General features: G+C 53.4%; 1 protein-coding gene across 2 annotated transcripts in view; it reads left to right on the top strand.

The window, feature by feature from the left end:
- Positions 1 to 21,402, top strand: part of EXOC6B (exocyst complex component 6B) — a 223,965-nt gene extending 202,563 nt beyond the window's left edge. Inside the window, exons 21-23 of one of the 2 annotated variants that reach the window (XM_033161125.1) lie at positions 16,967 to 17,079; positions 18,202 to 18,213; positions 20,970 to 21,402. In XM_033161125.1, coding sequence (XP_033017016.1) covers positions 16,967 to 17,079; positions 18,202 to 18,213; positions 20,970 to 21,096 — 252 coding nt within the window. In that variant the 3' untranslated portion in view covers positions 21,097 to 21,402. The remainder of the gene's footprint in view (positions 1 to 16,966; positions 17,080 to 18,201; positions 18,214 to 20,969) is intronic. The other variant, XM_033161126.1, reaches the window with a different exon arrangement.
- Positions 21,403 to 22,107: the final 705 nt, after the last annotated feature.

Below are 22,107 nucleotides of genomic sequence, written 5' to 3'. Positions count from 1 at the left end.
TAGATTATGAAACCCTGTAGCCTTCCCTGGCGCTCATTCCACGCGAAGGGCAGCGGGAGGAGGAGGAGGAGGAGGAGGAGGAATAGGAATTGGCGTCTCCGGTTACTCCCCTTCTCCCGCTTCTCTCTCTTCGAGGCATCACTGTACAGTTTACAATTTAATTTTCTGCTTTTGTAATCTGTAGCCCTTGTGTATAGATCATCTAATGAAAAAGGCCTTTTCGGAATTAACGTGGTATTTGGCGGAGAGGGAGAGAACCCCATGTGTTTTCATTTCCTTACCGAAAAATTCCTAAGGAAAGTAACTCCGATTCAGGCTTGTTCAGCAGGCGGCTTGCGCAGTCCGGCGCAGGTTCGTGTCCTCCTCGTTCACGTAGCCAGAGACCTTTTGAGGACACTCTGTGCGCTGCCTCCCTATTTGGCAACAATCCCATCCTGATGCGCTCGGTCCTACCTCGAAAAGCATGAGCAGACCCTCTGCAGGATGAAGAAACAGGGTGGCCCCGAGGGTTGATGTTGCCAGCCTTCCTATCACGTTTGCAGACATCTTTGCAATGCAGAGCTGGTCTTCCAATGTTGCCTGGTGCCTGAAGATCAAGCATGGGCAAACTCGGCCCTCCAGGTGTTTTGGGACTGCAACTCCCATCATCCCTAGCTAACAGGACCAGTGGTCAGGGGTGATGGGAATTGTAGTCCCAAAACCTCTGGAGGGCCGAGTTTGCCCATGCCTGCTGTAGATCATGTCCTTGGGGATCCTGCCATCTTCCATTCTGTGGACATCGCTGAGGCAGGAGCACGAACATGCTGGGAATGTGCGCTTGGGAGAGCACATCTTTGTTTGAGGCTGTTTGCCATGTGATGCCAAAAACCTTCCTGACGCTGCGCACATGGAAGGCATTGATGCATCGTTCCTGGTGGCTGTAAATTGCATTGGACATTAGCACCACCTTCTCCCAGACCCTTTTGGAGAGTGGAGGCGTTGCTGTGTCTGCCCGGCCAATGTGCTTGTTCAGCTCAGCATTGATGGAGAGGTTGCTGGTTATGGTGGAACCCAGTTAGACAAAATCGCCTACCATCTCGCCCAGTTTCTGTTTCTCACATCGGCTCGCCAAGTGTGGTCTCACCCTCAAATTGTATAGGAGAATTGTGATACTGCAGTCAGAAGCTCCACTGCGATTTTGCACCTACCATCATTTTAATTCACTTTACTTTCTATTCCTCAGGGAAGCGGGTGGGTGGGGTGGGTGTGTCTCATGCCTTCATAAACTCTCCCCAAGTGTAAGGTGTGATTGGGTGCACAAAGCCCATCTCACTCACCTGTCCTTTGTGGCTGACAGGCCTCATGCGCACAGAGATGAGCCGAGCCATACATTTGGTGTACGCACCATGCTCCACGAGCCAGAGGCTCCTGCGTGGGTTTGACCGTACTCCACTTGAGTGGAGCAAAATCTCAAAGGAGTACTTTGGCATAGATTGCTTATTCACATAGTTCATAATTACCGTAAGTTATGAAACTCGCTCCCACAGGGGGCTGTGACGGCCAGCAACCCAGATGGATTTAAAAGAGGATTGGGCAAATTCATGGAGGAGGAGAGGGCGGTCAATGGCTACTAGCCAGGATGACTCTGCTCTGCAGCAAGGGCCAAGGGGAGAAGGCTCTTGCGCTCAAATCTTGCTTGCAGATTTCCCAGAAGAGACACCTATTTGGCCCCTGTGAGAACAGGATGTTGGACTGGGTGGGCCATTGCCCTCACCCTGCAGGCTCTTCTTGTTGGTGGCCCAGCTGAGCTTTTGACTCATGATCCATAGTTAGCGTGAAATAGATCATTGGACGTCCCCAAGATCCCTTGTCTGTTTGGTTTTAAAAGAGAATTCAGGTTGCTGTTGCTGCCCAGAATTTGGCATCCTTCCCGAGTGGCTACCATGTCTAGTTCATGCACCGCAGCCTCTGGGGCGGCCACTGGGAGTGCAGCCCTCTTGCCCCCGGAGGCACCGGGTGCCCAATACAGCGTAAGCAGAGCGCACCAGCTTTCCTAAAAAGGCATCCGATGCTGTGCAGGACAAATCCGTCTCCCGTGCCTGCCTGACGGTCTTTTCTCCAAAAAAATTCTGAGCAGGTTCACCAAGGGGTGAGAGCAATCCTGCTGAGTGGAAATTGTAGTATCATTGGTAGTTTGAAATGGAACCTTGCACATTGGTGCCTTCGGGGAAGTGTGCAAGTAATTCTATCGCTGATGGATAAGAGCGATTGCATAATAAGGATGGGTTGAGGCGAGTCTGCCTGGCCATCTCTGAGGCTGCAATACCAGGCAGGAACAGGATGCCGAGCTGCCCCCATTCTCTCTCCTCCTGGGATTTTGACAGCTCACAGACGACAGACATTCCCTTTTCCATCCTCGGCCTCCTTCACTGGCTCAGCCTGGCCAGTTCCACATGGCTGGCTTGGCCTTTGTGCAGCCCAATACCCCTGCGAGTTTCTGCTGGAAAAGCAAATCTCTCTCTCCTGCAGTGTTTTTCAAAGAGTGTTAAGGGGCGCAAGAAGAACGTTGCTGCTGGGTCAGACCAAACGCCTATGTAGCTCAGGATCCTGTTCTCACAGTGGCCAATCAAATAGGAAGGCTACTGCAACCGAAATCTCAGCAAGAGATGTGACGGGCCATCCTGGAGATAGGACTTGGTCTTCCACTTTTGTTGGACGGCCCCCCTGGCTTCCAGTGTTGTGAGAGAGGGAGGCAAAAGCTCCCTTTCATGCGCCTTTATCATGACTCCTCCTTACTTGCCATTTTTCTAAAAGAAAACAGCAGCAGCAAATGTTACAACCTTTAATCACAGGGGAGTTGCTTCAGCCTCATGCTCCATTTTGCTGCCCTTTTCTTGAGAGTGAGGTCCCATCCCAGAGTTTTATGCATCTCAGTCCCAGTCGATCGACTGCCTCCCATTTGGTGTTTGTCTTCTCTGGTGCTCTCACATGACTTCTGGGACAGAGCTGAGTCTATCCCGGAGAAAAGTTCTTACTCACACGGTTGTCTTTGGATTTTCCTTCTACCTTCAAGCAGGTGGATGCTCTGTACTGATTTGGTCCTCAGTGCACAGCAAGATCTAAGGCTCTGTTCAGACTTCCCCGTACACAGAAAGTTGTATGTATGAGTCCGGACTGAACACTAAAACGTCTCTCTAAATAAGCAGTGCAATCTGAAATGGTGAGAACATTTACCTGCCTTCCAAAAAAGCTGCCCCAGTGTTTTGTACCATTACTGATGGGGGAAGAATCTCATGGCCACATTGATGGAAACAGGTTTTGGACTCCCCAGTGGGTTTGCCGTATCAGCCTTACAAATGTGGGTGTGAATGAGCAACCAAAGAACCTCAGCCAAGATGTGTTGCTCCATTTGCAGAATACATTGTTAAGTTTTTGGTGTAGAACTACTAAGGGGATGGGATAAATGTGTCTTCAGCCCATAAAAGGGGCTTAGTTTAAGCGTGCTGCCTGCACCCAGCACCGACATTGCACCCAGTCGTTTTACCAGAGAGGCCCATTGTGTCTCATTGCTCCTGGCTGCAGTGCAGAGCGTAGGAAGGGGCCGATTCTCCCCATGATTCTCAAACTTCACATCACAGCTCCATGGCCTTGAGTAGTAGGAGGTATCTTTGGCAAGGGCAGACTCTGGTCTTTCAGATTTCAGCGGCGCCCTGTGCGAGGCCAAAATCCCCCCCCCACCTTGACTTCCATTCCACTCAGTTCATTACATCATAGTTGCGGCACCCCCTTAGCCTGGCGCCCTGCGCAGCGGAACCGGTCGCTCTGCTCCAAATCCGCCTCTGACTTTGGCAAGCTCTCTTTCGATTCTGTGCATCTACCCAGGAGTCGATCCCTGTTGCCCGTTTGACCTCAAAGCGTGAGGCTGACCCTGCTGTGCTTGAAAGGAGAGCCCTGAGTGCTCCGAGGGGTTCCACATCTGGTGCTCTTAACTTCAAAAACCCGGTCTTTGTCCAAGTGTAGAATCCTGTCCTCGGCGCTGATTTCCCAAGTGGTTGGGTGGAAATGAGGGGTTTGATAGGTGCAAGCTGGATCGGCACAGTTTGTTGTTTCCCCCATTTCCAAGTCCCTTCATCCCCATGATTAACGAGGCATTTCATTAGCTTTTAAGAGCTCTCATTGTTCCACCACGTTTGGCTCCCCTTCCTCTCCTCCAGCGGCTCACATTTTGTCTTGTTTCCCACTCACAATGACCTCAGCGCTGTTTGTTTTAAGAAGTTCATGACCTCCGAAAGGGTTTACACCTTCAGATGGCAGAAGAAATGTGCCAGGCTCTACAACCAACCGCACACCCACGCCCGCCTCTCTCCTGCCTGCAAGGTGGCGGTGGAGGATCCGGCTCTGTGAGAGAAACAATAATAAATAGAAAGGTTTTCAAGACTGAGTAAACCATGTGGCATGCACGTCTCTTCTGCGCAACACCTCTGCTCAGCTGCAGGGGCAAACTCTTCTCCTCTGCAGTCTAGAGTTTGCCACGGTTCTCCAGCAGCACAGCCTCTGTATATTCTCTCTCTCTCTCTCTCTTCCTAGGTGGGTGAGAAAAGGAGAATCAGCCCTCTTCTCTCCTTGCCCCCAAAGAGCGGAAGCTCATGCCTGCAGTTGGGGATGTATAGCTGCTGCCCCCCCCCATCCCTCTGTTGGTCCTCTTCCTCCTCCTCCTCCTCCTTGCCACTGACTGGTCCAACTCCCATTCCTCTACTGCTGTTGTGTCTTCTTTGGCACATCCAAGATCAAGGCAGAGCCTGCCGTTGTAGCTCCTCAAATTCAGCAGAGCCAGAATCCAGCTCACAGCCACAGGAGCAAAGCAGGGCTTTAGGAAGGTGTGGAGGAAACCACCAGGGCACCTGGAAACACTGAGAGGCAGCCCAAAACATTGATGGAGAATGAGGGCAGTTGTTTGCTGCACAGTTTGAACTTTAACAAACAAACACCTAACTGAACTTAGTTATGTTGCGAATGTTCATTTTGGACGAGCCTGTAAAATCCTCAGAACTGCTTTGACAGCCTCTTCTCTCTTTCCCTCTCTCTGATGGACTCTACAGGTAGAATCATAGAATTGTAGAGTTGGAAGGGACCCTGAGGGTCACCCAGTCCAACCCCCAGCAATGCAGGAATCTTGACTAAAGCATCCATGACACATGCCACCCAACCTCTGCTTCAAAACCTCCCAAGGAAGGAGGGTCCGCAGCCTCCCCAGTGAGACCGTTCCACCGCCAAACTTTACTTGGTACTTTCTTTGCTCCTGTGGCAGGCCCCTCTTTGGGGACCTGCAAGTAGGAACTTGATTTTGTCTGCATTAGAGCCATATCTATAATATTCCATGCTGGTGTTTGTGCACCTGAAGGTCAACTGTCGTCTCATTCCCTCTTGGACACTTGAAGCTGTGAGGACCAAATTGCTTTTGGGTTGGCTTCCATGTTGTCTTAAGGGCTGGTTTAATTTCCTAAGAGAACTTCACTGTAAAACGCCCTATTCCATATCCACTAAAAGGAACACTTTTGTTTTTTACATTTGCAGACTGCAGGTATGTTGTCGATAATTGCTGATATTTCTCCATTACTTTTTGCAATGATTATCAAAGCGGTTTACATTGCATTACCAGGCAATGTTGCAATACATTGCACACACCTAACTCCCAAACACTGTGGTGTTCCTAACTTCAAAGTTGCGTGTGTCTCTGGGCAAAACTGGATCTAATTCAGGCGTACTGGTGGGTCCAGAGGGGTGGTGCTTTTCTGCATTTTGCAGAGTCTCATAAGGGCTGCATGTGTGAAAATACCATCCCCCCCTCTGAAAGTCTGCCCATTTGTACATAATCTGATTACACAAATTTGTGCTGTGGGCCCGTGAGCTCTCTTCCCCCAGTCTTTTAAGTACAACAAATGCCCTTGCTGTGCTCTGTTGCCACCTGGGAGAACGGCCCAAACCAGGCACCTTCTCTAAGGTGTGGCAAAGGTGTTTATTGCATAGGTGACTGGGGAGGCAGAGCTCCACCTTGGGATTCCCCCAACTTTCTTGGAAGAAGGGTGGAGGGCTGGCCCCAGACAGACTATAACTGGTTCTCCTCTGAGCTTCCTGGAAAGCCCGGATGCCGCTCGCCTGTTCCCTTGAGTCATCTATCCATCCTGGCATTGTTTTTTGTGTGGATTGTCATTGGGTCGCTTTGTAGGCTTTTTTGTGCCACCACAATGTAGTAACGGGGAAGGAGGAAGTGTCTGGAGTTTGGGAAGTTGAGCTACATACCCAGGAGTGTGGGAAAGACTGGGCTCATTGCCTGGCTGAGGTTGCTTTGGAGTTAAGCCTTGCCAGTGCCACCCCTTTCAAATCCGACCTTAGAATCATAGAATCGTAAAGTTGGAAGGGATCATCTAGTCCAACCTCCTGCAGTGCAGGAATATGCGGCTGTCCCCTGCGGGAATCAAACCTGCAGCCTTGGCGTTATCAGCACCACGCTCTGGCCAACGGAGCTATCCTTATAATCACCGCTTGGGTTGTAAATCTGTTTCGCAAAACATAAATCTGCTTGTTGGCCACCTGCAGTCGCCAAGCAGGAGGGTTTAATCCCAGGCAGTCACTGGAGTGAGTGTTTTGCAGCTTGGTCAAAGCGGGACACTTTGCAGCCTCTGCAGCCGCCGCTGCCGCCTCCTCCTGCTCCTGCCGCTGCTGCTGCTTCTGCTTCTGCCGCCGCCGAGAGTTCAGAGCGCGTTTCAGCGGCAGGGCCATCCAGGGGTCAGGGCGACACAGCCTCTTGCTTCAGTCCAGGTTCCTGCTTCGGTTTCAGATGTATCCTTAATCTGCAGCAAACAGCCATAAATCCTGTTATTCCTCTCGGTGCCAAAGGCGATGCTGTTGCTGCAACAAGCCTCGGCGGACGCAATATCTGGATTAAACGCTTCGCCATTTGCTCGCGCGGCTCCAGCTGAAACTCACCCCGGGTGCTGGAGGTGGAGCTGTCTCGCTCGCAGCCAAGCGTGGCCTGCGAGATTTGAGGCCTGATTAGGTTCAGCTCACGCCAATCCCCTCCAGTAGGCTTTGCAGCGGGGTCTGCACTCTTTCAGCTTCAGGCAAGTGGAGGCGGAGGCCAGTTTGCGCAGAGGGAGTGGGCTCTGAGGACCAGAAGTCAACAAACTTCAATCCTAAAAAAAGGTTAACAGCGTTGGTTGGCCCTTTGGTCGGCCCTCACAGCCCTTCACTTCATCAAATCTGGCCCTCTTTGAAAAAAGTTCAAACTGGCCTAGAGTGATCAGGCTGGCAGGAAGCGTCTTATTTTTATTTATTTATTTGATTTGATTTGATTTGATTTGATTTGTATTCAATCCTATACCCACAGATATAGTGGTTGTTGTAGAGTGGTTGCAACATAAAATCACAATATAAAAACACAAAATACAGAATGAAAACAAAAACCACCCAATATTCTCTCTCCCTCCCTCCCCCCGTGGGAGAGCATCTGCCTTGGAAGCAGCAGGTCCTGGGTTCAATCCCCAAAGACATCTCCAGGCAGGGCTGGGAGGGAGTCAGGCCTGGAATCCTGGAGAGCTGCTGCCAGTCAGTGTGGACAGCACTGAGCTAGATGGACCAATTGTCTGTCCTGTGCTCCTGTGTTCTTGTGACTGGCACGCAAGACGGCTGGTCCTGGGGGAATGGCCAGTTTTGTTGCAGAAGCTAAAGAGACCCCTTGTCTTTTCAGCTCGCTTCTTGACTTTTCCGTAGCAAGGTAACTTTACATATTAATTCTGATTCCCAAAGGACGTCTCCAGGGTTGGCAGTGATGATAAAATGCTGCCAAATATTCCAGGTTTCGGAAACATTCCTGCCTTCAACATTTGCAAATGGTGGTGCTCTCTCTCTCTCCCTTTTTAAAAAATCTGACAGCTCTGCAACAAGCAGCGCCCGTGTTTGGCCAGGGCTGCCGCTGGTGACAGACCTTATTCACACCAGGCACGCCTCCTCCTTGCCCTCTCGAGTTCACAGCTTGTTTGCACTGAGGCTGCCGACGCGTCAGGCAAGACCCAGGGCTGCCTCCCCCCCTTGGCGTTCCCTTCCCACCCTGCTGCCCTCTGCCACTCACTTTGACACGCACTGACAGGTTACCTGAGGGCGGCTTCTTGGAGCCGGATGCTGGCGGCACAGGCGGCTGCTTTCGCTGCAGGCGAGGGACTGTAGGCCAACACCTCCCCCAGTCTGTGCCCAGGATCCTCTCTCTCTCTCTCCTGCCCTTTGATGTGCAACTTGAGGATGTCCCTGAAATATGCCGGCAGGTGCTGTTTGTGCAATGAAGTTTGTGCAGTGAGGTCCACTGTTCCGTGTGCCAGTGCTCATTGTTCAGGCCTCTGCCTGGGCTTCTCGTTGGCTGCCGTGATTGCAAGCGTGGTGGCATTGCTCAGGGATGGGCCCCCAGCCTTTCATTTGGCGGGGGCGGGGGGGGGGAGTGTCCTTTGCATCTCTTCCGTGAGTTGCACATGTGGAAGACAGTTGCTGGCAGTTCTGGTGGATTAATTAATACAGAACCTGAAGGTGATGGTTTGGGATCTCGGCATCCCCACACCCCCCAGGAACTAGGAATGGATTCGAAAGGGATCTGTGCTCGGTTATTTTACATACTGAACAGCATATAGAGTGGGAAGCTTCAGTTCACCTTTGCAGTTGTTGTTATTATTATAATTATAATTATTATTATTATTTGGAAACAATAGGCTTTTGGTCAATGGCAGCCAAACTGTGAAGGTAGCGCCAGCTGACTGCCTTAATTGAACTCAGATCTCCCTGAATCTTGCATAAAATGGGGGCTCTGGGGTCTGGATTTTTCTTTTCTTTTTTTAATAACAGGGATGGAGAAGTGGGGCGGGGGAGCAGCTTTGGTCCTGCCGGCTGCTGTTATCTCCAGTCTGTTGTATCCCCCATTACCCCCACCCCACCCCTGTGCTTTTCTCCAAGGCCAAGTTCTAGCCCAGAAGTGAGCTTGGTGAGGGAATCAGCAGCTGGCCCAAAGAGACTTTGGGGGCCGCTCCTCTTTGGCTCTGAAACTGCCCCTTCCGCCCCCTCCACTTCTGGTGTGAGCTGGGTTCCAGCGGGCAAGTGGGCTGCCCTCGTCTCTCTTGCCAGGCCTGCTTGCCCTGGGCATGATGGCCTGGTTTGGCAGCCAGGGTGCCCCCTCCATCTCACTGCCTCCTGCATTGCCAGCTCCTGCTCTGGGGTCCCCTCCCTCCATGGCTAACTCTTGTTGCCACCCAACTCCGGGATGTGCCAGGGTGCCTGCCTGCCTCTCTCTCTCTCTCTGGCTTCCCCGGCGCACGTCACAGCGTTGTGCTTTGGGAATGGCGATGGGGACGAGCGAGTTTCCCCTCCCCTCCCCTCCCCGCCCCCCACTTTAAAGCTGGCGGAGCCACTGGCTGCGTGGCGCTGGAGTGTTTAAGCAATGCTACGTGACTGCGCTGGGGAGCAGCGAACAAGTTCAAGGCAAGGTGAAGCTCTTCTGAGATAATCTGAAAGTTCACTGGGAGGTGACAGCAGCGTCAGTCCCATACAGACGGGAGGGGGTGAGGGAGAGGTCACCTCTTCCTCTCCTGCCCCACCCTCGCCGGGTAAACAAAAGGAACCTGCAGTTCACGGAGAACTTGGCACACGCTAAACGGGAGCTGGGAATAGTTGCCGACCACACTGGGGTCCTTTGCCCGGAGCCAGCGCCTTTACCAGTGACCGGGTGGGGTGGGGAACGTGACAGATCCAGCGATTTTGGGGTGCCACAGTCTCATGGTTCTCATTTATGGCAACAACACTAGCAGCCGACCTGATGCTGCAGAGAACGACGTCGCTGCAAACTGGGCTTGGTGACAAAGGGAGGAGCCTCGGTTTTGATGGCAGATGAGATGACCTGGAGAGAAAAGGCAGAGGCCTCGCGGTCCGTTTCATTGATACATCACGCAGAGAGGGCATGAGAAGAGCCCTGCTGGATCAGGCCAGTGGCCCATCTAGTCATCCAGCATCCTCTTCTCAAAGGGGCCAACCAGATGCCCCAAAGAGGAACCTGCTAGCAGGATTCGAGCACAGGAGTGGCTCTCCCCTCTTGTGGCTTCCAGCAACTGGTATCCAGGGGCATTGCTGCCCCAACTGTGGAGGCAGAGTAGAGCCATCCTGGCTGGGATCCTTCCATGGCCCTCCCCTCCTCCATCCTCTTTTAAAGTCATCCAAGTTGGTGGCCATCCCTGCCCCCTGCAGGAACCAGTTTCCTCGTTTCACTATTAGCTGCATGAAGAAGGAATGTCTTTGATCTGTCCTGAATCTTCCAACATTCAGGGGTCATAGGATGCTGTCCATCATCTCTTAGGTGTTTGCAGGCAGAGAGGTGACCTGTGGCTTTGCAACAGAGTGAATTTGGGCAGGGAGCAGACAAGGAAGAGGGAGGAACCCAAGAAAAAGCCAGGGGTCAGTTCTGTGATCTATATATAGGGAGTGAGGACACGCAGTCCCCTGAACCAGCGACAGGGGCATTCTGAAGGGCCGGAGGGAGATTTGCTCTCCATGTGGTTCTCCGTCCTCCCAGACCCTCCCCGCCCTTTTGCTGACGCTGCCTGCCTGCCTCCGGAGCGGGCCCATTGCAGGAGGGAGCAGCTGAGCCCGGGACCCTCCCCGTGGAATGTGGCTGCCGGCTCTCAGCTGCAGAGGCTGGTGACAGAGCCAGAGAACTCCTTGGCTCCTGAAGTCTGGAGAGAAGAATGCAAAGTATGAGAGCCAGAGAGTGGGGGAACTACCTCTCCAGGTAGTTTCCCCCACTCCTGGCCCTGAGGACCTTCCTTGGGATTCTCTTGCTCTTTGGTGCCGTTGGCTAGAGCCTCTGCTCGGGGTCCGCCCCCCCCCCTCAGGCCAGGGGCAGGCCAGCCACTCTGCTTCCAGCTTAGAACTGGTCATGGGTTTAGGGCTCCAGGGGGTTAGGATGGGGGGCGGGGGGGGGCTCCTGTATTCCCCCACCCAGCCCATCATCACTTCCTGGCTGGCAGTGCCTCTCCAGCACCCTGGGCAGGAAAACACAACAAACGTTTAAAGCATGTGACTTCCCTCTCTTGCAAAGGATCCTGGGAACTGTAGTTCCTTAAGGGTGCTGGGAATTGGAGCTCTGTGAGGGGAGAGGGGGAGCCAGGTTGGGCAATCATGGCCAGCGCCTGTTCCCCGAGCGTTTCTTTCGGCCGGAGATGCCAAGGATGGAACCCTTCTTCCCTCTGCCACTGAGCTGTGGGCCCCTCATAAGCGCATAAGAAGGGCCTGCTGGATCCGGCCCATGGCCCATGGAGTCATTGTGCACCCATCTTGTGAACCGTCCTGAGATCTTTGGATGAAGGGCAGTATATAGATTTAATAAATAAAAGCAAATTAAACCGTCCAGCATCCTGTTCTCCCGGTGGCTGAGCAGTTGCCCCAATGGGAAGCTCCAGAGCAGGATCTGAGCACAAGAGCCACTCTCCCCACCTGGGGTTTCCAGCAACTGGTAGTTGCAGTGCCCTGCAACTCTTTGGAGGGGCCAACAGGCGACGGTGTGGCAAGTCGAAATCTTCACCCTGCAAGGACGACGGGAGCCGCCGACGGAGATGGCTGGCATGTCTGGGAGCTGGACCAGCCTGCTCTGTAAGCGAGCAGAACAAAGGAGCCTGCGGGCCTCTCCTCCTTCAGAGTCGTTTCAACACCAAGGCCTGAAAATGAGAGTGGTCAGAAGAGACTCTCCGGTTGCCTTCTCACAATAACACTTTGGAGTTACTGGAAACAGAGCGCTATGCCTGGGAATAAATTTATGAGCGTTTACAGATGGAAAAATGGTCGGCAGCAAGTGCAGATGTGAAGGTTTCTGGACTCCATCCGCTGGAACCCTAATTTAATAAAGACAGGAGCCTAAAAACAGGCAGAGGACATCCAAAAATAATCGAGATTGGGGGGGGGGGAGGTACGAGTGTGACTGGACGGAGGGTTTCGTGCCGTTAAACTCAGTCTCTCTCTCTCTCCTGCCCCCGACTTGAATCCTTCCAGGTTTCTCCTTGGAGCCTTTCGAGGATTGTGTGAGGATATAAACAGATGTCCTTGGCCACAATCCGGCCTCTTGAAAACCAGCAGGCAGTAATTCGGGGAGCTGTCATCTGACGCCTCAACAACTACCCTTTCTGGCTCACCTAGGACACGTGCCAGCCCATCTCCCCTCTCTCCCCTATATTTCCTGGCCGTGGAACTTCTGAGTCACCCCTGGGGAGGCTGCAGAAGGGGCCCGGCAAGCTCTTGGTTCAAACCAGGGCCCTGTCAATGAGATCCCCCCCTTCCATGTCCAGCCCCCTCTCAGCACAACAGAAGGGTGTGAAGTGCTGGCATCATAGGAACCAACTCCTAGAGACCAAGGTCCCTTTGCCTCCCAATAAAATATTTGAAGGGGCTGCCCCCCCCAAATTGAGGAGCATTGGTATTTAAATGGTGTGTGCGTGCTGCGTCATGTGATCAATTGTGTGTGGTGGGGCTTACTTGCCCCCCCCATATTTTATTGAGGTTGACACCCTGGCTGGGATGAACTCTGCCAAGGCCAAGATGGCATGCTTTGTTCATCATAGAATAGCCAAGGAGGGCGTTTCTGGTGTTTGGTCCACTGTTCCAGCCTCTGATGAGTGGCTGGGGAGACCCGGCCAGATGGGCGGGGTATAAATAAATTATTATTATTATTATTATTATTATTATTATTATTATTATTATTATTATTATTATTATCATCCCTGTGCAATTCCTGTGCTCCCAGGCATTTGCTTGTTTCATTCACACATTGCATTTCTCTAAGTGTGCACACCTAAAATGTGTGATGTGCGAACTGGCCTTTAATTGTAAAGCCCTTGGGACAACCAGTGGGTGGGGGGTGGGGAGGCGTTGCCAGAGTTTTAGGGTGTCCGTAGCTAATCGGGTGTCCCTTCTCCTGGTTGTGGGAAGAGCGACGGCTTACAAGGCCCTAAGGAGGTCTCAGACATGCATCCGGAGCCGCAAAAGATGAAGCTGGGGACGAGTCTGCTCAGCCTTGGGGAGGAAGCTTCACGGAAACCAGAAAAGACCCAAAGGCTTCACCTCCGAGAGATCAATTGTTTGCTTCCAGGCTGCCTTTTCATCTGCTAATTGCAATGGACTGGAATTGGCGGCCTGGTGGTTGGCAATGAATCACGTTGCAAGGTTTTTCATTCTTCCTCACTCTGGTTAAGCTCTCCATTTATCCTCTTTTCCACCAGTGATTTTCTCTGGGAGACCAGTCACCCCTGTTTTGGGCAGGGGGCTCACCAGTGTGGACTCACTGCCCACTTGCTGTGCAGGGGCGCCATGCTCCCATGGGTGCTGTCATGGGGGGGGGGCGCTGGATCCCAGTTCCAAATAGATTAAGCCTCTTCCCAAAATCACCACCAACAAGGGCAAAGTGTGCTCTGGGGTCCAGGCAAGCTGAGGTCAAGCGCTGAGAACTGGCCTCGGCCCAACTCGTCATCCAGGGTCAAGTTCAGGCCACAGTCTGGGGTCGAAGGAGATGAGACCGGCCTCGGAACAAGGAGCTCAAGACTCATGTTGCTTCCTGCAAACAGAAGGCTCAAGAGGGAGGCCTCATATCCTCTGGCTTCTTAGACTGTGCCCCAATCCACAACTGCTGGTGGGGAAGGTATTTAAGGGCGTCACTTACTCATGAGGAGGCCCTTAATATGGGAGCCTCACACATCAACCCTGGGCCTGTGGACACATGCTGTGGCTTCGCTCCTTGGTCGGGACCAGAACTTTCGATGCCGGCGTTCATGCTTGGAGTGTGGCTCCACGACCTTCTCCGGACAGGACCTCCCAGGGGTCCTCAGCATTGGTTCTGGGGAGCCCTGTCTGCTCCCCGAGCTGTGGGGTAGCTGGCTCACCCTCCAAAGACTGCATGTCTGGGATCAGGTCAGGGCCAGGCAGGACAATGAGTTTCTCCTTGCAGTTCTGGCTGAAACGATGCTTGATTTAGAGTCGTGGATTTGGCAATAACGGGTCTCCCTGGCTGTGGGTGGTCTCCTGGATGGGGATGACGTGGCAGGGAGTAGCTCCGCGATTGGAAGGCCATTGTAGATCCACCTGGGATGTCTCTGGGCTGGAGAGCTTTTAATTGTGGCTGGTACTGTTTGAACCAAACCTGCATCGATGTGCCAGTGCCGAGCTGGCAGAGAGATTGATGTATTCAATGCAAGCTAATTGCATTGTGCTTAATGGGATTCTTGCACTTTGTTACTCGCATGCAAACCTCCTCCCCCCTCTCCCCTTTTCCAAATGTTCATGTGACTCTGGGAAGCCGCCCTTTGCCATCGGCTCCTGCCGCCAGCGATGGGGCAAAGGCTGGGGGGCTTTGGAAGGGAGGTTGGTGTGCTGTGACCAGGAGGAAGGAGTGTTTCAGGGCCACGAGTGAGTGAGTGAGTGTCGAGGCTGCTTTTCAAGGGATTGGGCCCAGGCACACCCTTGCCCCTCCTCATAAGGAGACGTGGGGAGGGACCTGCGCTGCTTGGCCCCTGGAAGATGGCTCTGGTTTCCTGACTGTAGCACAATGAAGGGCTGGACCTACGAAGAGCCTTGCGGGATCGGGCCAGTGGCCCATTTAGTCCAGCATCTTGTTCTCGCAGTGGCTAGCCAGCCAGATGCAAGCAGGATCTGAGCATAAGAGCCCTCACCCCTCCTGTGCTTTAAAAACCAACTGGGTTTAAGAGCACCGCTGCTTCCAACCAGAGCATAGTCGCCAAGGCTAGTAGCCGTCAGTCTCCTTCATGAATGGACCCGATCCTCTTTTAAAGACATCCAAGTTGGAGGGTAAAGTTGGGGGGTGTCAGTCAGTTTGAGGGACGGGGTCTGCTGCAACGGAAGGTTGCAATTGAAGGCCCTCTGGCCCTGAGAGTGCAATCCCAGGTCTTGGAAGAGCTTCTGACGGACGATCTGGCAACGAAAACACCTTGAACTCTCTGGGACCTCTCCCTCTCTTCCCCATCCCAGGTCCCCCACCCACCCACCCAGCCGCCTTGTCTCCCTGACATGCAGCAGGTTTACGGTCACCGCCGTCCCTCCTGCACGTCTCTCTGCATGCAGAAACACCGGCAGCCTCCGCCGCAGCGCTTGAGCCACGCAGCCCCCACTGAACTTGCAAACTGCGGCTCCCCCCCCCCCCCGTGCGCTCTGGGCTGTCAAGTTTGATTTATGGTGCTGCACTGCCGACTCTCTGGTTTGAAGAATTAATGGTATTTGCATATTTTTATTTTGGAATCTGCCCCAGAAGGCGGCTGCCAGAATGCGTGGAGGAGCCTGGGCTTCAGGGATGCCCTTGTGCAAAAGGCTCTTCTCTCCTCCCCCCCCCCCCCCCGCTGCACCCGATTTAGTTGCGGAGGTGAAAAGTTTAAACAGTAAAACCAATAAAACCACATTTATGTGACAGATAAATCGTCTTGCATTGTCAGAGTTCCTGGCGAAAGAACTTCCCGCCCCTCTGGTTGCTCTGCGAGCGCAGCAGCCGCCCTGCGCGAGGGGAAGGAAGGAGCCCTCGCTCGGGGGCATCGCAACGCCAGAGGCCGCGTGTCCACAAGATGGATAGGGCTCAGCGGCTGTAAAACACACAGGCCATCCATCACTGCCTCTCCCCTTCGTGCCCGAGGAGGAAGCTGCTCTCTGCTCCTGGGGGGGGGGATGCGCTGGGGGAGGGCGCCTGTTGGCGCAGAACAGGGGACACCACAATCGCCAGATTGGCCTCACCCTGGCTCCTCTGCAGCCGCATCTGAGGGTGTCCAAAATGCACGGCTTGCAATGTCTAGACTCTGCTTAGTTGTTACCGGGAGGCTGGAGGCTGTCACCCCGTTCTCTGGGCTTCTGCACACTGAGCGCCAGCCCTGCGCAGTGCCACCACCACCCCTTTCTGCCACCCCCTCTCCTCCTGCGCACTGTGCTGTAAGAAACTCCAGTGCCACATTCCCAAGCCTGGTGCCCCCTGCTATACTGCAGGTCCCATTGGCCCTTACAGAGTTGTAGTACGGAACTCCTGGCAGGCATCAGCTTGGCAAAAGCTGTTTGACTGCAGCAAGGAAGGGCAGGGTGGTGCCTCAAATGGCACCTGCACAGCTCTGGCCATTGCCAGCTTGATTTTTCTTCTTTGGGGCCCTGTCCCCGAGGGAAAGGTGTTTTCCTGAGGAGCCCAAGGCTCATGCGTAGAGATTTCCAGTTTGTGGTGTAACAGTTAACCTTTGAAAACACAAATAAACTTTCCTCTAAGTGAAAATTAGACACCTTTGCTCATCTATGCCCTTTTACCCCCCAAGTCATCAGACCAAGGGACGTGCACTTCCTTTAGGATGCAGAGCTTCTGTTCCTCTCCCTGCACCAGGCTGCCTCTGGGTAGGGGAACCCCCCCTCTGTGGCGCTTGGCTTTTCAGGGAGCCTTTTTTGCCCCCTGGATTGCTGGTCCTCTGTTCCTCCCGCTCAGCCCAACTTTGCCCCTGGTTTCCTGTGCCAGTCATCTTTCCCTTCCACTGCCCCAACCCCACAGCCCAGGCCTGACCACCTGCTTGCTCCCCTTGGGAGGAGAAACACACCGAACCGGATCCTCCTTTCCTTTTGCATCCCTGCCTGCAGCGCTTTGTGAGTGCAGACTGCCTTGGGTCGGAAAGAATTACATAATTGGGGGTGGGGGGGCCACACACTCACCCTTGCTGACCCTGCCCAGCCCCCTTCCCCGAAAGGAATATCCCAGTTCTCCAAGCATCCTTGCCAGTGACCCTCCTAACAGCCCTGTGGGGATAAGGCATTGGGGCAGGGGGCAGGGTCTGAAGCCCATGAGCCAAGGGCATCAGCAGTCCCTCCTCTGGAGGCCGTGTTTCATCTCCGAACGTGTGCCCTCCCGTGTTGCTCTGAGCTGTGACCTGTTTCTCTCTGTGTGTTTCAGCTCTTAGATCTGTTTCTCCAGTGGGATTGGTCTACATACCTGGCCGACTATGGGCAGCCGACCTGCAAATACCTTCGCGTGAATCCCACAACAGCGCTGATCTTGCTGGAAAAGTAAGTGCCTCGACTGAGACTTTCTTCCGATGGTGTCCTGGCTCCTCCTGCTTTGACAAGCAGCCGCGTTCCCTCTGGTGGCTCCTTCCATCGCCTCCGCTGCCTGGCCTGTGCTTCCAGGAGGGAGGAGGGTGGCTGCTGCTGCTGCTGCTGCTGCTTGCTCTGAGGCTGCTGGTCTGCTGAGCACCCCTTGCCATCTGCCTCTTGCCACGGCTATGATGTGTTTGTGCTGTTCTGTGTGTCTTGCGCAGGGGTGATTTCCCTGCCGCCGCCGCTGCCGCCGCTGGTCGTCTTCCTTGTGTGTGAGATGCCCAGTTCTTGGAGAGGGTACAGATTGACCAAGTATACGAAGTCCCTCTTAATGGCACCATTTAATGTCTCCCCCTCCTGCTGAATTCGCTCTCGCCACTGCCGGTGTCACCAGGAGGTGCATCTTTGCCTTTCCTGGTGGTTTGGCAGGCTGGATTTGAAAAGTTGTTCTCAATTCCACACAGCTGGGTGTTGAGGAACGGGATCCCTGCCCTTCTCTCTTTGATTGGGCAGCAGCCAATCAGTTTTGGGGAGGATGGTGGGTACTTTGCAGTGGCACCAGTATGACTTTTGGCCCAGTGGACCACATCTTTATCTCCCCCCACGTCCCACCGGCCAACTTTGGCAGGTGGGCAAGCCCTGGGCCAGTCCCCAGAAGTCATAATGGACACCTTTCAAAGGGCAACACTTCCCAAGAGCCTGACAACCTGCTCCGACTTCCTTCCTTTGTGCTGCTCGTCCTTTTGCCAGCCCACCTCGGTGATGCTTCCTGGCTTGGGCAGAGGAGCCGCCCTGGGCAAAATGGCGCCATGCTTCTCCCCAGAGACCCTTTGCCGCATTCCCCTCTCGCTCAGCTGCTCCGGGGCCCAGCTCAGAGCATGCGTGTCGAAGTCCCGGCTTGGCTGCTGGGGGCGGATCCTTGCTGCTCGGTCATCTCACCTCCCTCCCTCCCTCCCTCCATCTCTCGGGACCAGAATGGCTTGCAGGGTCACTGGAGTAGATTTGCCCAGGCGGCCAATGGCCAGAGAAGCCACTTCTTAACTCCTCTCTCGGTTTCTCCCTCTCTCTCTTTCTCCTTCCTCACCTCCACAGGATATCGCGAGAGTAAGTATGTGGCTCGTTTGGGGGCTCCTTTAGTTTTCTTCCCTGTGAGTCCTTTTGTGGTGCAATTCAAGTGGAGCACTCAGTGGCCGAAAGGCGCTAGGTCCTTCTAGAAGCAGCCCCTCCTGGTAACTTTATCATCTCCAACCCACTAATTGCCGTTTCAAGCGGGATAGCAATTTCAACCAGGGCTGCTCTGTCTTTAGAGATGAGCTCCCAACGAAACGTGGGGGCGGTTTGATGAGGGTTTTGGCAAAGGCGCCTGGCCATTAATTTCCTCCTACCTGTGCTGTTATTTGTAGCCCGATAGCCCCACAGGGAGACCCAGCTGGGGACCAAGACCCTTTCATCAGGCTTCAAGCACACACTCGGATGTCCCCCACCAATCCCATAATTGATTCCTGATGTTCCGATGGTGGGTTGCCTGGTGTGGGGACGCCTAGCCCAGTCCAGAGCCTTCAACTCCCATGACTTACAGTCAGCTTGACCGAAATGTCTGGAAGGTGCTGGGTTGGGCTAGGCTTGGCATTTCCCACCCCATGCGTGAAGGCAGTTTCCCTACTCAGAAGTTTAAAAATGAGCGTTAGTAGGCAGCCAGGACCACACTACTTAATGTCAAAAAATCCACACCCAAATAAAAGATGGATATGTTCAAGAGAAGTTTGCTGTTGACCCCTTTTTCTGGGGGCTGCAGCTGCTGAGTGGTTGGAGACGAAGTAAGGGCCTAAGACTGAGGATTTCAACCTTCTTGGGTCCACGGCTCCCTTCACCAACTACATTCTTTCTGTGGCTCTGCTGTGGGGCTCAGGAGCCCAGTTAGGTCACCTCTTGCACGCAGAGCTGGCAGCCTCTCACCCTTTTTTGAACACCTTCCCTTGCAGAGTATGCCCTCCTCTCCTCTCCCCTCTCCTCGGGAATCCTCTGGGCAGCTGCTGCTGCTGCTGCTGCTGCTGCTGCTGCTGCTGCTGTCCTTGGTCTCTGAGCTGCCCCCCACCCTGCCCCAAAGCGAGGTGCCTCACACAGGCACCATTCACCTGCAGAGCTTATGGCCAGGGCTGCTGCAATAAACGTCTGTGCACACCTTTGAGGGGCAGAGATGCAACAGGGCATCAGAGGAGGCAGAGAAGGAAAGAGGGACAGAGGCCAGTGTTGCCCACGGCACCCCGACCAGCATTCAAGGCACCCCAGGGGGCCACGGCACACTGGTTGGAAACCACTGGCCTAAGAGGTTTTCCTGAGCCCTCTCTCTTCTCTAAGGAAGCCCACTTCATGCCTTCAGAAATCTGTCTCGTGCACCTTTCATCAATGGGTGCCCTACTGAATTCATGGGATCTGGAGGGCAGCGGATCTGATTTGTGGTATCAATTCCCTCTTAACAGCCCAGAGAGCCACCACAACCCAGTTGCACCCTCAGGTCCTCACAAATCACCCGCCCGTCCTGGGCAGTGCAGAGAGCTGAGGGCTGAATCCTCAGGGGCAGGAATAGCCCCCTGTCTGGAAACAGGGGCAGACCCTGATTTGCTTTGTCCATTAGAAGTGTTATTGTTATTTCATAAAACTTATACAGCATTTGATTTAAAAAAAAAAAGCTTGCGGTGGTTTACAGAAAATGTAAAGCTGTAGCATTATCCCGTAGGAAAACCAACAATAATTTATGACTTTCAGGAATTTAGAATAATGATTCACTAAAAACAGATTAATATTTCCACCAGCTTTCTAAATGTCTGTGTAGGCTTTTTTAAATGGAAAGGCTTTTAGCAGGCGCCAGAAAGAGTACAGTGAATGTGGGAATGTTCAGGGAGGCAGGAGAAGATATATTATTTATTAATATTCTTCCTAACTTGTGCTAGCAAGTTCCATAACTTAGCAAAGTTTTAACATTCCCCTTTTAAACGCACAGCGGTTGGCTGGTTGCAGGCTTGTTTAAGCCTCTCAATATTAGTGACCTGGTAAGTTCCCTTATATCCCTCTTAAAAGAACAAACACGCCACAACCTTGTGTAAAGTATATAAAAGTAGTTTACTCACATTCTGTTCACAGTTGGATCCCAGAAGGCAGACTTAGTTACAAAGTATATACATGTGGATCTCATCCCAGTGGCTGTAGACTGGCAGTCACTGCCGTTCACACAACAAAAGGAAGATGGAAAAGAAGGGAGGTCGGCTGTGTGCCTTGTGCTTTTGTTACCTGCACAGATAAGGTCACGCCCACCTCTAGTCACATGCAAGAGGAACTATGTCCCAGTCCAGGAGGAAACAGGAAGTTTTTCACTGACTGGACCAAACATCCCCTTGCATGTCCACTCTAGGAAAACAAGGAATGTTGTCTTTGACTGCTACTTATGTATCACATCCCACAGTGAAGGCACCCGCCTGGTGTCCACAGGCAGGGAGTTCCAAATTTCTATTAAAACAGAGTTCTTACAAATGCAGAACAGGTGTTTGTGGCACCTGTGGCAGAGCCAGATCTGCGGTCGATTGGGCGCACGTGGCGAAAGGCAATCCTGTAGCTTTATGGGTGGCAGGGCCCCACGTTTGGAGGGAGGGAGAAGAATAGGACCCCTTTGGCACCTGGATGGTCCCTTCCTGGGTGAAGGGGACTCTGTCTCTCTCAGGTGCCCCTTCCCCAGCAGCAGAAGGGGCATGCAGCAGGGGCACCAGGTGGCATTGCTCTGGGCAGTGGGAGCCCTGGAGGCCAGACACCTGGGCAGCCTTTCTGCCTGCAAGGCCGTGATGCTCTTGCTTTCCCTCCCTGCGCAGGATGAAGGACACGAGCCGCAAGAACAATGTCTTTGCGCAGTTCCGGAAGAACGAGCGGGACAAGCAGAAGCTGATCGACACGGTGGCCAAGCAGCTGCGAGGCCTCATCAACACCCACCACTCATGAGGTGGGGGTCGGGCAGGGCCACGTGGCTGCCTGGGTGGGGCATGCCCAGCGGCACACAGAGGAGAGGAGGCTTGTCCTGGCACTGCCCGCCCTCCTCGTGGAGCCCTTCCTCGTGGACAAACGTGGCCGCTGGAGGGGAAGGAGAGGCAAGGGCCTGCGAGGCACCAACTGTTCCTGCGTCATCGTCCCCTTTCCAGGATTTGAGGCCTCTTCGTCAAGACTGGGACATGATCCAGGAGCCCAAAGCCCCGTAAACTCCTTCCAGGAGCCAAATACCAGTGGGTCCATTGGTCTGGTGTTTGCTGACAGCGTCGTTCTTTGTTTTTTTTTTAAGGGTTGGGGTTCCAAACGTGCCTCAGCAAAGAGACGTTTAATTTGCCTGCAGTGTGGAATTGGTTGTTTGGGGAGTGGCTGTGGCAGGAGGATCGGCTAAGGGTCCCTTCCCATGGCTGGCTGGTGGTGAATGGGGTATGTTTGCATCGCGAAGCCTCCATTGCTGGGCATCTTGGCAAGGCAGCTGGCATCACCTGTGCCCCCAACAGCCTGCTTTGTATTTTCCAGAAAGCAGCGCATTGGGATGTTCAGAGCATCCCTTTGTGACATCACTACTGACAGCTGGGGTGGGGCGGTCACTTCTCCAGAGGGAAACAGCTGAGTGAATTGGCCCTTACACTTCCTGGGAGAGCAGAGAGACACACACCTTACACACACACACACACACCCTTTCAACTCTGGCTGTTTGCAAATTGAATTTCAATTCTCTTCTCACTGCAGGCCTACAGTCAGTTCATTAAGAATGGGGAATGGAGATATTTGAGCAGTGTAATTTCGGTGCAGGCTCTGTTTGCAAGCAAGGGGATCTGCTGAGATCAACCCCTTCCCCATATAGCTTTTGTGGCTCAGACTGGCCCCCAGATTGGGGGGCTGTGCTGTTTTCCTTCCGCTGCCTTGCCCATCTTACCCGGGGCAATGGCTTCCCCTGGCCTTTTGTCCTGACCCTATTTTTAAATG

This window comes from Lacerta agilis, chromosome 9, assembly GCF_009819535.1.
Source record: "Lacerta agilis isolate rLacAgi1 chromosome 9, rLacAgi1.pri, whole genome shotgun sequence".
Taxonomy (NCBI): Eukaryota; Metazoa; Chordata; class Lepidosauria; order Squamata; family Lacertidae; genus Lacerta; species Lacerta agilis.
Note: the sequence above shows the minus strand (reverse complement) of the source record. Positions and strands in the feature narration are given on the sequence as shown.